The sequence below is a fragment of the Tiliqua scincoides genome, chromosome 1, assembly GCF_035046505.1.
Source record: "Tiliqua scincoides isolate rTilSci1 chromosome 1, rTilSci1.hap2, whole genome shotgun sequence".
Classification (NCBI taxonomy): domain Eukaryota; kingdom Metazoa; phylum Chordata; class Lepidosauria; order Squamata; family Scincidae; genus Tiliqua; species Tiliqua scincoides.
In genome coordinates, this window is record NC_089821.1 from 194,049,949 (window position 1) to 194,061,950 (window position 12,002).

The window sequence follows — 12,002 nt, forward strand, 5'->3', positions numbered from 1 at the left end:
AATCCCCAGCAGAATCTGTTAGCGAACTTTGCCAGGAATCACTGTTGTTACTGATTTACAATAGCATTGCCCATATACAATAGTTCTTGAGCTAGACGCAGCCTGAGAATAAAAGACCTTGCTATGTTCGAATGCTGCCAAGTTAAATGCTGGTTTCAACCAAGCCAACTTGGAGACAAGAGGCCCAGAATATAAGGCAGAGAAAGCTAGTAACTATTGCTGTGTAATGCCAACTCAGATGTCACAGAATTTTTTTTTGCTCTTTTAGTGCCTGGTAGATATTAACTTTGGATGTAGCCTTCCATTATTTTAAAAATAATGAAAAATATGTGAACACACGCATTACAAATTTCTTCTTTATGCATTTTTCCCTAGACATATGGACAAGGCATCTGCAGATTTTGTAAAAAATATTTGTAGTACCAGCACTATTCAGATTACTGAAGATATACAGTTGAAATAACATGTCAAGTTAAAGGGATATTGAGAATTAAGGCAATGGGACTATGACATGCCAGAAAGGTTTTTCTGAAGATATTTGAGGGTTTTTACTAGTTAGATGGAAAATAAAAGGCAGTTCTAGGCACAGTGAACATAATAAAAGATGGGAACTGAGAAGATAAATAGGTTATGATCTTGACCAAAAAGGGAGGGTGAGAAAAGAGGAGGGTAGGAGGTTTCAGAATGATGAAGAGCCATGCATGTAAGGATCAAGTACCTGAAGCTTCTCCAACAGTAGTAATAAAACTTAGCATTTGTATATAGTCTAATATGTACAAATGTCTAATATGGTTTGTTAGGTTCCAGACCACCATAAAGCAAATAAAAGGCTTTAAAAAGCCTAATCTGGTTAGTGACAGCAGCAGTGATTCCTCCTGGTAGCACATCTAGGTGACTCGGTAATGAAGCACATCCAGTTGACTGGGTAATGAAGAGAGAGTAGCTGAGGAATGTGGCTCAGGACGTCTTCCTGAGGTGCAGTGTTGGCTTACAATATAATTGAAAAGCACTGCATTAGCGAAGCACTGCATTAGCGAAGCATCATAAAGCCAGGTATGCCTATAGTACTTTCAGATGGTCCAAGTGCTTCACATTTATTACCTTGACACAATCTTTACAACAGCCCTGCAAGTTATTATTATTACTCCTAAACTGCATGTGGGGAGTTGAGGCTGAAAGAGAGTGGCTTGTCGACAATCATCTTGTGGGTTCCAGAAAAAGCAGAGGAAGTCCTGGTTTGCAAATTAAGTCTCTAATAGCCCAATCCTATCCAGGGTTTACAATTACAGATCATACAATCTAACACCATAAGCCCCAGACCGGTGGTATGAAAGCTGTGCAATGTCATGTGCTTCAGGGCTGCTGCTGCAATTAGCCAGAGACCCCATGCATGCAGCAGCAGCTCCCAGATGCCCACTGCAGCAGGTACATCAGTGGCATGGGTGGTTTGGGGAGGATCATGGATGGTTTATAGCAGGAAGCAGGACAGGCAAGAGGTGGTTCAGGGGTGGGAGGGGAAAGATCTTGGCGGCAGCTACGCATGCCAAGATCCTATTCCCCTTTCTCCACCCCAAAACTCCCCCAGACTCTCCTCAGACATACACAGCAAAATAGTGTTGCTCTTTGCCTCACCCCCATAACATGCAGTGTGCGCTCTGACAGCAGTGCTGTGTGCTGTGAAATAGCAGGGGATAGGATTGGGTACTTAGTGATTATGCTGTGCCATCGACAGCCTCTGCAGAAATCTGAAAGATTTGTATTTCCAGACCTTGACCATATCCAATTGGTAGGCTTGCTGTGAGAGTTGTATATGGAAGCAGCTCTGCAGGCTACAGACATATATATCCATAACAGAACTATGTATTCTGCCTCTCTCACTACATTTTCACATAGATACGCACTGAAATACTACCTTATTTTATTTATACGCATGTTGAGAAGGCAGAAATTCTACTGAGTTCTAGCTTTCACCCAAGTGCCTCTGAATATGTTAATATAAAAAGAAAGCCACAGAGAAAGAAAACATCATGTAAAAGTCCCATTCTTATGCAAACAGGTTCCATTGATTTTAATGGCAATTATTTCCAAGTAAGCATTTTTAGGATTGTGGCCTCAGGCATGAACTGCTCCTCTCTCAAAAACTATGGTAAAGCAACATCCTCCTATAATTCAGATAGAATGTACAGAAAGTTACTGTTTTACGTTATCAGTTCATATTTCCAGAGGGACCAGTAGAGCCAGGTAACAGGGGTGAAAGAACCAAAGAACCTTGCAGATTTCTGCACATCTTTCTCCTTTCATCAGAATCTGTGTTTTTCCCCCCCAAAGGATATACCATGACCTTCTCATAGAAAGTATTTTAGTTTCACAGTGAAAACTTAAGGCCTGTTGTGATTTTGCAACAGTATCCAGACTGAATGAAACAACAGCTATCAAAAGTTATGTGAAATTCCATGATCGGTCTCAGCAGGCTGCTAATTTTGAAACCTAATAATATGTGTTCAACCAAAACGTTTCAGAGTTGATTGTTGTAACAGAAATGTCCAACTAATGCATGTATATTTTGTCCGAGGGTGTAACTCAGTTGGAATGTCCCACTGGCTTGAAAGGAATCAAACGTAGGAATCAAACTGCAGATTTTCATGCTTTACATTATATATGCTATCTTGCCATCTTTTGTTTAATGGAAGGATATGCTGTCCTTAATGTAGGCTAGGAAAACCTTTTCACCTAGCTTACTAGGTTTATTTGAAAGTCTGAAATTTTTTTTTTTAAGAACATGCCTGTTGGGATGGGGTGGGACCACCAGATATTACAGGTGAAGATGGACACCTTAGGCCATCACATTGTTCAATAAAAACATTACGACACCAGAGGAAATGTCAAATAATGGGAATGTATTTGATTCCAATATAAATTGTGACCAATCAGAATTCAGCATATCTACAGGTCAGGATAAGCAGACAGAAATGGAAAACAAATATAAGCAGTTGCCAGCTTCAGAAAAATAGTCTGAATGCAAATGCAGTCTAATAATTAGAATTCATTAATTCATTTAATGGCAAAGCACATGTTGCACCAAGTTAAATTATATGGAATTGTGGTGTTGAGTTAAAAAAAAAAAAAAGGGCAGAAAGGACTGGGGGCCCAATCCTATCCAATTTTCCAGGACCAGTGTAGCTGTGCCAGTGGGGTGTGCACTGCATCCTATAATGGGGAGGCAGTCACAGAGACCTCCTCAAGGGAACACTTGTTCCCTTACCTCATGGCTGCATTTTGATTGCACCAGTGCTGGAAAGTTGGATAGGATTGGGCCCTGGGACTCCTACAAAATTTGTTATCGACAGACACAGGATAAAATGTGGATATATAAATGTAAAGGTGGTGTGAGTTTACAAATCCAATATCAGAATTAGGATAGTAAAAGCATGGATTTTGTTTTGACTTTCTCACTGCTTACTTATGTGTGAAGCGGGAACTCTGATTCACTTTAGTGATCACAAGTATGATATTAGAGATGAGAACTGGATTAATTAAACCCTGTGTAGATGTTATCTTCTGCCAGTTCAATGACTGTGCATGGGAATAGGTGACCTCCAATCTTGATCCCCATGCATTTACAAAATGTCTGGTTGTGGCCTCTGCATGTGCTCATGAGTCTTCTCAAGGCATTTCATGAACACACAGGGATCAGGGGATGGATCTTGCTGCTGCAGTGCTACTGCTCTGCCACATGCATTTATTGAACATGCAGGCAGTAAATGCGTAATAACATGGACAATAATGGTTTGTACAGGACTTAAATTTAAGGTAACAATATGCATTCATGTAGAAGAATTGCGTAGAACAGCTAAGTAATGATAAAGAACAAAATGCTATTAGACCTGAGCAAAGAATTTTTCTGCCAGTATTATATAGCCACACAAATTAGGCATAAAAATGTCCAAGGAAGAGCAGGAGTTTCAGTCAAATACGAGTCCTTGCATCTTTTAATTTAGAAGTTATGTGAAATTATAATAGGGATGTTTTTTAGAATGCTTTTTAGTGTTGAGTGACTAAAATTTCAGGAAAATTGGAGTGGGAAGGAATGACCAGAAATTATGTGCCTACTCAAAAATTAAGGGATTCTACAAAAACAGAATAAAACTTAAATCACCTAAAAACTTAATCATTTTAAAAAACAGTAGAAAACAACTTTCTCCAGTTACAACTCACCAAGACTCTGAAGGTGGAAGCACCCAGAAGGGTTTGAGAAGATGGCCTTAGTATTTTTGCAGATTCACATGGGAATAGGTATGGGGGGGAAAGGTTCTTTCTTAGACCTTCCCCCCCATACCTATTCCCATGTGAACCTGCAAACAATCCCATGGCAAACAATCCATTAACCTTGGCTGATGAATGGGCATTGTTACTTCCACACCATCGCAGAGTCTTGGTGAGTTGTAACTGGAGAAAGTTCTTCTCAGTTGGAAGCTGGTGCTTCCTTCCTTTCCCCTGATCAATTCCTATGCCAAGGCCAAAATCAGTGGAGTCTGCAGCCCCATGAGGTCAAAGTCAAGCTGAGAGAGAGAGAGAGAGAGAGAGAGAGAGAGAGAGAGAGAGCACATTCTTGAAAGCCTTCCTCCCAGTTATGTGGAAAATGTCTCAAAAACCTTTCTGCTCAAGGATGTTACAAAAGGATTGAAGAAGACTGGAGCACGTGTCTGAATGAGCTCAACCAATGACAGGCAGGAAATGCTCTCCTATAGGAGGCTCAACCGGCACCAGATCCCGTTTCTTTCCAGGTGGAAACCTTATTTATCCAGACCTCTTAATTACATTGTTAGATTGTTTTTAGCCTGCTAATTTGCTCTGGTGCAAATTACATTTTGAATTTTTTTAAATGTGTGCTGTTTTATTTTTTAAAAAATTATTATTATTATTATTATTAACAGTATGTATATACCGCTTTTCAACTAGAAGTTCACAAAGCGGTTTACAGAGAAAAATCAAATAACTAATGGCTCCCTGTCCCAAAAGGGCTCACAATCTAAAAAGATGCAAAAGAACACCAGCAGGCAGCCACTAGAAAAGACACTGCTGGGGTGAGGAGGGCCAGTTATTCTCCCCCTGCTAAAAAGAGGAGCACCCACTTGAAAAAGTGCCTCTTACCCAGTTAGCAGGGGTGGTAAAATTGATTGTAATCAACTCACAAAATTGTCATACTGAAGGGAAAGTTATTAAATAATTTAATATATATCCATACTGTTTGCCAATGGATCTCTTTGGACATACACCAGCTATTTTGTTGACATAAACCTGAGGAGAGCAAGTGGGCAGGTCTGGGCTGGGAAAGGGGGATAGGATTCGGAATGAGCAACTGCTGCTAAGAATGTTTCCCTCTCACTCTTGAACCCCACCCCTTGGTTTAATCCACTCTCCACCTGGATCCTTCTCCCAACTGCCCCCTCTGCCACTTTACCTGCAGCAGCAGAGCATCTGGGCAGTTCTGTTGTGTGCAAGAGCCTTTGCCTATTTCTGCCAGCAACTCCATAATGTACAATGCGACACGACATTATGTTGTGCTGGCAGAGAGGTGACTTATGGCAGCAGATTGCTGGATCTACTACCATACATGGCCCATAAGTTTGAGCTGTTAGCTTGACCCCTCAAGCAAGTTGAAGCAAGTTGACTGCTATCTGGGAGCTGTCCTTGGTGCTGCGAATTTGGTCTCTGCTTTCTGCCTGACTTCATATAGGATGCCTCCCTGTTTATTGGATGAGCTGCCTTTTCCTCTTAATAACCTGTCTTTCGAGGTCAGCCTGAACTTTCCATGCAGATTCCAGCCAGCTAGGCCTGGGCATAAGCAGCTGCTCTCTTGTGTTCCTCTACTCCCAGTTTCAGCTTCCCATGGCTTCTTTTTCTTTTTAAAAGAAAACTATTTTTAAGTTTTTTAAAGTTTATTTAAAGTTTATTTTTAAGTTAAGACTATTTTTAAGTCAGGAGGAAGAATCATGGAAACTGCCTCTCTTTTGTAGTTTGGACCCAAGAGGTTGTATAAAAGGAACTATATGACAGTGGCTGCAATCCTAACCACAGTTTCCTGAGCGTAAGCCCCATTGAACAAAATAGGACTTACTTCTGAGTAGACCCAGTTAGGCTTATGCCTAATGTGTCAGACATGCAAAACTAGTGTGAGGCCATTCACATGCCTGTGTGACCCTTGCCTTGTTATGATTTTTGAGATGTGCCCAGGGGAGGACTGAGAGATTGGGCAGGTTGGGTGATAAATGCTTCTTTTCAGGAGGGTGTGGTTCCACCCTGCCTTAAGGTAGCAGTCATCAGAACTTTCATAATGAAATCCTCTCTTAATCCCACCATTCTGGATAATTACCAACCAGCCTTTGACCTTTCATTCTTGGTCAAGGTGCTTATGTGGGTCATGACAATCCAATTACAGGGATTCCTTTATGAAACCAACCACCTTGTCCCATTTTGTCCAGGGTTTTGGATTTTGTCCAGGGTTTGGGATAGAAACAACTTTGGTCACTGCTGGGAGAGGGCATTAAGAGTAAGTTGCCACCTTACACTGATTACTGCAGAGCTTATGCAGCCTTGAATCTCCATCTCATCTGATACTAGGAGGCTGTGAGGGCTCTGAACAGCTATCTGGAATCAGTACTGGACTGGATGAGGCTGAACAAATTGCAGTTAAATCTGGACAAGACAGAGATGCTATCATGAAGACTGCAATACTTCTGCTTTATCAGCTATATTGGTTGCCAGTCTGTCTGTAGTAGCAATTTAAGGTGCTGGACTTGACCCTTAAAGCTCCATGAGCTTGGGACCATAGTACTTGAAGGACTCCCCCCATCATATGAAACCATTTGCCCCTTGAGCTCAACTGAAAGAGCTTTCTTGTGTCCCACCACTGAAAGAAATGCATTTTGCAGTAGCATTCAGGTTTTAGAACTCCTTGCCCCTGGAGGTATGGTTGGCTCCATCACTTCCACTGTTCTGGTGATGACTGAAAACATTTCTTTCTTCTTTCTTCTTTCTTTATTTCTTTTTCTTTCATTTTTTTTAGCCTTTGGGGTCCAAGTATATGTTTAATGTGCTTTGTATTTTTTCAATAATTTTATTTCTATTGTATTTTATTAACTATTTTAATATGTTGTGAGGCTCCTTGAGAGCTTTCCTTGCAGGGGAGGAAAGGCACAATAGAAATATTTTAAAATAAGTAAACTAAAAAATGACAAATCCCCAATAGCTATTTTTGTCTGCTGTAGCAAAAACAACAGAGTCCGATGGCATTGCTCTAGGCCATGAAGGTGTATACTGCAGTTAATTTGCTAGCCTTTAAAATTCCACAGGACCTTATTTTTTAAAAAAATTCTATTTCCCTGAATCTTTCTAGGTAGGTAATTATCAAATGTACTAATATCATTTTATGATTAAACCAGAATTTATAATGCACAGCTTTTGAAGGGGAAAGTATATTTTATATATACATGTATAGGATAGGAACCATGTCAGCAATGAAACACATTTAACCTGGACAGTTTTCAAGTTAAACTACTGGTATCTTGAAGTATTGCTGGCAAATATCTCTGCCTGATACCCGAGAGAGCAATGGCCTAGTCATTGGCCTGGTCATCCTAGATGTGTACGAGGACACATACTATATCCATGTAGTTTGCACTGAAAGAGCATACCCTCTTTCTCTAAAATCTGTCACAGTAGGCAGATGTGGGAACAGCCATGACAAGGAGGTTAACTCTTCCCCATTATACCATTTCCCCCACCAAAAATTCCCCCTGAAACTGTAACTTGCACTTAAAGTGGTTATTTGAGGAAATAGCTGCCTCATGAGATAATTCCTTTTTCAGAGAGGTCACCGTTGGCATGAAAATGGTGTGAGAAGAAAGTTAATTACCTCCTCCAATGTGCCATGGTCCTGACCAGAATCACTTTCCCTCTCCCCACAACTGTTTTGAGAGAGAGAGGAACATTTAATGCAGAATGTGTCTCAATCGCATGTGTCTATATGCATGTCTAGTTTGACTCCCGGTATATACTGAGCTAATTAGAACAACAGTCTCACTGAGTATAGGACACTTTCCTATGGTCATCATTATTAGGGGCCTGAACCAAAGCTTGATGGTTATGCTGAGAGTCTTCTCATTGAACTTGCCTGAACTAAGAGTTTAGCTTAGGCACAGTAAACCTCCTGTGTTTGCGGTCTGCCTGAGCCTCCAAGCACAACAGGTTGTCAAGCACTTGGTACATCCAATATATGGTGGGTGAGCTGTGCTAGGCATGGTAGCTCACAAGATATGCAGGCCTGGCCTAGATACTTTTGCTGGACTTTAGTACCCCTGATATTATTATGACCTTCTCCAGCCTCAAGCTGTTGGAACAGCCAGCTTGCCTTTTCTGAAGGCAAGCAATAAGACACAAAATATACAAGGTGCAAATATCTCTCACGAATGACAACACTAACAAAAATTAAAAAGCTCCAAAATGTGACAAACAGACAGTTCACACTACATTAAGAAAGGGAAATGTCTAAGTACTGTCAGGGCTTCATAAATGCATGTTAGTTTCCCCCCCCCCCCAAACATACTCTTGATCCATATATCACACTGGGTAATTCTCTGTTTCTTTTTGAGAGCAGACCTAGATTTAATCTTAAGAGCAGGAGACAGAACTACCTGCTGCTTGCTGTATGGCTTTCCTGTCTGCCTATCTCCCCCTCCCCTTCCAAGTTCACTGGGTCTTATTTAAATAAGCTGGCCTGAAGCCAGAAGCTCATCATTTTAATGCAGTGTAAAATGGAATATGCATAATTATATGCAAGCCATATGTGAGGGAGACAGCTCAGCTGTGAATTTCAGGAGGCCAGGAGAGAGAGGGAGAGTGAACAGTCAGGGATTAGATGAGATGAGAGTGGAACAAAGTGCAAGTGTCATCCAAATGAACGGTGTAATGAGCATGCTGCTGACACTCCTCCTTTCACCTACTTCTCCCTTTGCTTTAACTCTAAACCAGAATATGTTGTAGATTAGAAGAAAAATACTGCATGCAAGCAGTATAGTTGCTAATGGATTGCATTAATGTCTCCATTTAAACTTCAGCTTCCTTAATTAACAGTGTAGATCAAAATAACCCATAACTTCTAATGCATCTTCTTAAATTAAATTTTTTTAACATATTTGATTACCCTCACTTAATGACCACTCAGTTCAGATCTTTACTTAAAGAATTAGGGAGAAATCAATTTAATACCATTAATGTGCAAATCATGAATATGAAAACTTTTTTTTTAAAGGGAATGACCTTGTTGGGTTGTTTTTTGTTTTTTAATGAAAATGGAAACATAATATTGGTTGAACATTTCTAAAGGTTAAAAAACTACAACATATATGTAACTTAGGCTGCAATCCTATACACACATTCCTGGAAGTAAGCCTCATTGTACACAGTGAGGCTTACTTTTGAGTAGCCATGCATAGGATTGTGTTGTTAATCTTTAGAATGCAACAAAGTAATCTGAAACCCTAAAACTCTTTTAAAAAAAAAACCTGCCAAGTGAAATGCTTCATTTTGGGACTCGTCTCTTTGTTGTTTTTAGCTCTTACACCAAAATATATTTGCATGTTATTCCTAAAAGGTGTAAAGAGTATTCCCAGTTCTAGTATCTAAAAGGTGTGCTGCATTTTTAAGCAAATTTCTAAATATTGTTGTATTTTGGAATTCCCGTTTGTTTTAATGATCTGAGCTGTTATGCATTTAGCTTATTTTTTTCTTCCATTATTTGTAAGTCCCTAAATAGGCCATTATATTTCCCTTCAGGCTAGAGATGAAGATGGACATGCTGAAAATTTTCCCCAGCAGCACTATGCTAAGGAAACTCCAAGACTTGCCTTCAAGAATAACTGCGAACTACTTGTAAGAATAACATACTTACAACAAGTCTAGATTGTTACTTTAGCACAGTGAAAACAGTTTTTGAAAAGCTTTTGTTCGTGATGACATAACATTATGAAATATTACAGCTTTAAAAAAAAAACCTGTACCAATTGCTAATGCTAACTCTGATATAATTGAACAATTTTGAGCTCTCAATTTGCTTGCAAATCTTTCATAATTTATTACAGAACCTGAATAACCTTGTAATAGTATTTTGTCATATAAAGTATCCCGTTGGAACTCATTCAAAGAAACTGCTCCTAAAGCACATGCAAGGGAAATAAGAGAGAAAGAAAGATAGAGAGAGAGGGAGAGAAATGATATGATACCTAAGTGGCAAAATCACATTTCCTTCCCCAGCTCTCCCTTTTACATTTTTAGTGGTTTCATTGTTTTCAGACAACATTAAAAAAGCTCAGCAGCACTGATACGTAGTACTCCCTTTAGAATTCAACTATTCCACTAGAATATTGAAAAAATACAGCAAGATGCTTTCTCTTGTTCTCCTCGGCGGGGAATGAGCTAAAGCCAGCAAAGCATTGACAAGGAGCCTGGAATGTTTACAAGCCATAAGAGAGATTATATCAGCTGTGAACAGATATCTGTTCCAAGGCAGGGTTAATTTGCTGTTCATTTTAGTACTGTATTTGCAACTAGGCAAAAAAGAAAAGAAAAAAAAAACCACACCAAATAGGGATGCCTATTATATTTCTATTCAGCAAAGCTTTGGGATTCTGATGGTTTTGATTAGTTTGTGAAAGAAGCCCTTTAAGCACAAATATTTCTTCTCTTGTTTACTTAAATTGGACAGAAAATGAGTTGTCATTTACTTAAAAGGAGATTTAAGATCCTGATCTGCATATGGATATTTCTCCCTTTAAGTGTTTGTTTCTTTTCAGTTGCATTTAAGTAAGATAGGAAACATTTCCCAGTGTATAAGTGAATCAGCAGAATCACACTGTATTGCAAGGGGACATAAATTTATTCTATAATAAATAAAGAAAACAAGGTTGAAGGAAAAGGGCATTTTGCTAAGAATTTTACAGACTATTATGTAAGAAATCCACAATTTGCCCATTAAAGTCCAAGTGATTTTGTGTTCACTGTAATTTTTAAAACACAGGTCTAGATATTGTGGCCAGGGTGTGCTGTGTCTGTCACAGCACTAGAAGAACTGGGGAAAGCAGGAAAAGCAGTGTTTTCCTAAATGCTCAGGCCATTTGACACAGATTATCTTGGTAATGCATAACAAAAACACTGTAAAGCTGGTCAATTTTATGATCCCCATTTTACAGACAATGGGCTAAAGTTGAGAGATTATGATTTGTCTAGGTCACCCAGTGAGCTCCTGAATGAATTATATCAGAGATGTCCAGGTTCAAGCTCTTAGGCTGCTATCCTTTGCACTTTTCTGTGAGCAAGCCCCACTTAATACAGTGGGACTTCTGACTAAACATGCATGGGACTGTGATGCTAATTGCCTAAAACTTTCTATGATTTTTCTGTTTCCCTAATCCTGGAGCTAGTCAGTGCTTGATCCTATTGCTGATGTAAATCTCAACAGCACAAAGGCCGTAAAATGAGTTCCAGAATATCGAGTTAGCCACAGTTCAAAGGCATCCTGATAAAATCACCATTCTACAGGAATGTCTCTGTACTATAGATCTTGATAGCCTAGTTCAGATTAATAGTTTTGTATTCATAATATGGTTTTTGGATTTTTTTTTTTTTGAGGTTGAAAATGTAAGTACATGTGAAAATATTTTGTTAAAACAAACTGTCAGAGTTGCTCACAGGGAATCTAGTGAATTTTTGATGTGTAAGAATCTAGTCTTGGCTCATTCACATAAACAGGTGTAGCTCTCAATAATAAAAGTATGGTGTTTTGTAGCTGAACTGCCTTCACTGAAAGATAATGGGTTTGCAGCGATGTCAGATGATAATAAAAAATTATCTTTGAGGTTTAATATGTAATATGTTTTAAACAAAGTTAATCAATGGATGTTTTAATTACCAAGTGATGAAATGAAAATGTGAACTTGACCTTATAG

At 39.2% G+C, this 12,002-nt stretch overlaps 1 protein-coding gene across 3 annotated transcripts in view; it reads left to right on the forward strand.

Moving 5' to 3' along the window:
* The window catches only part of SOBP (sine oculis binding protein homolog), a 182,003-nt gene that overhangs the window by 90,734 nt on the left and 79,267 nt on the right, over positions 1-12,002 (forward strand). For all 3 annotated transcript variants that reach the window (XR_010793650.1, XM_066613159.1, XM_066613164.1), the window contains exon 5: positions 9,835-9,930. Coding sequence is in view for 2 of the 3 variants with exons in the window: in XM_066613159.1 (XP_066469256.1) it covers positions 9,835-9,930 (96 nt within the window). In the remaining variant the exon portion in view is untranslated. The remainder of the gene's footprint in view (positions 1-9,834; positions 9,931-12,002) is intronic.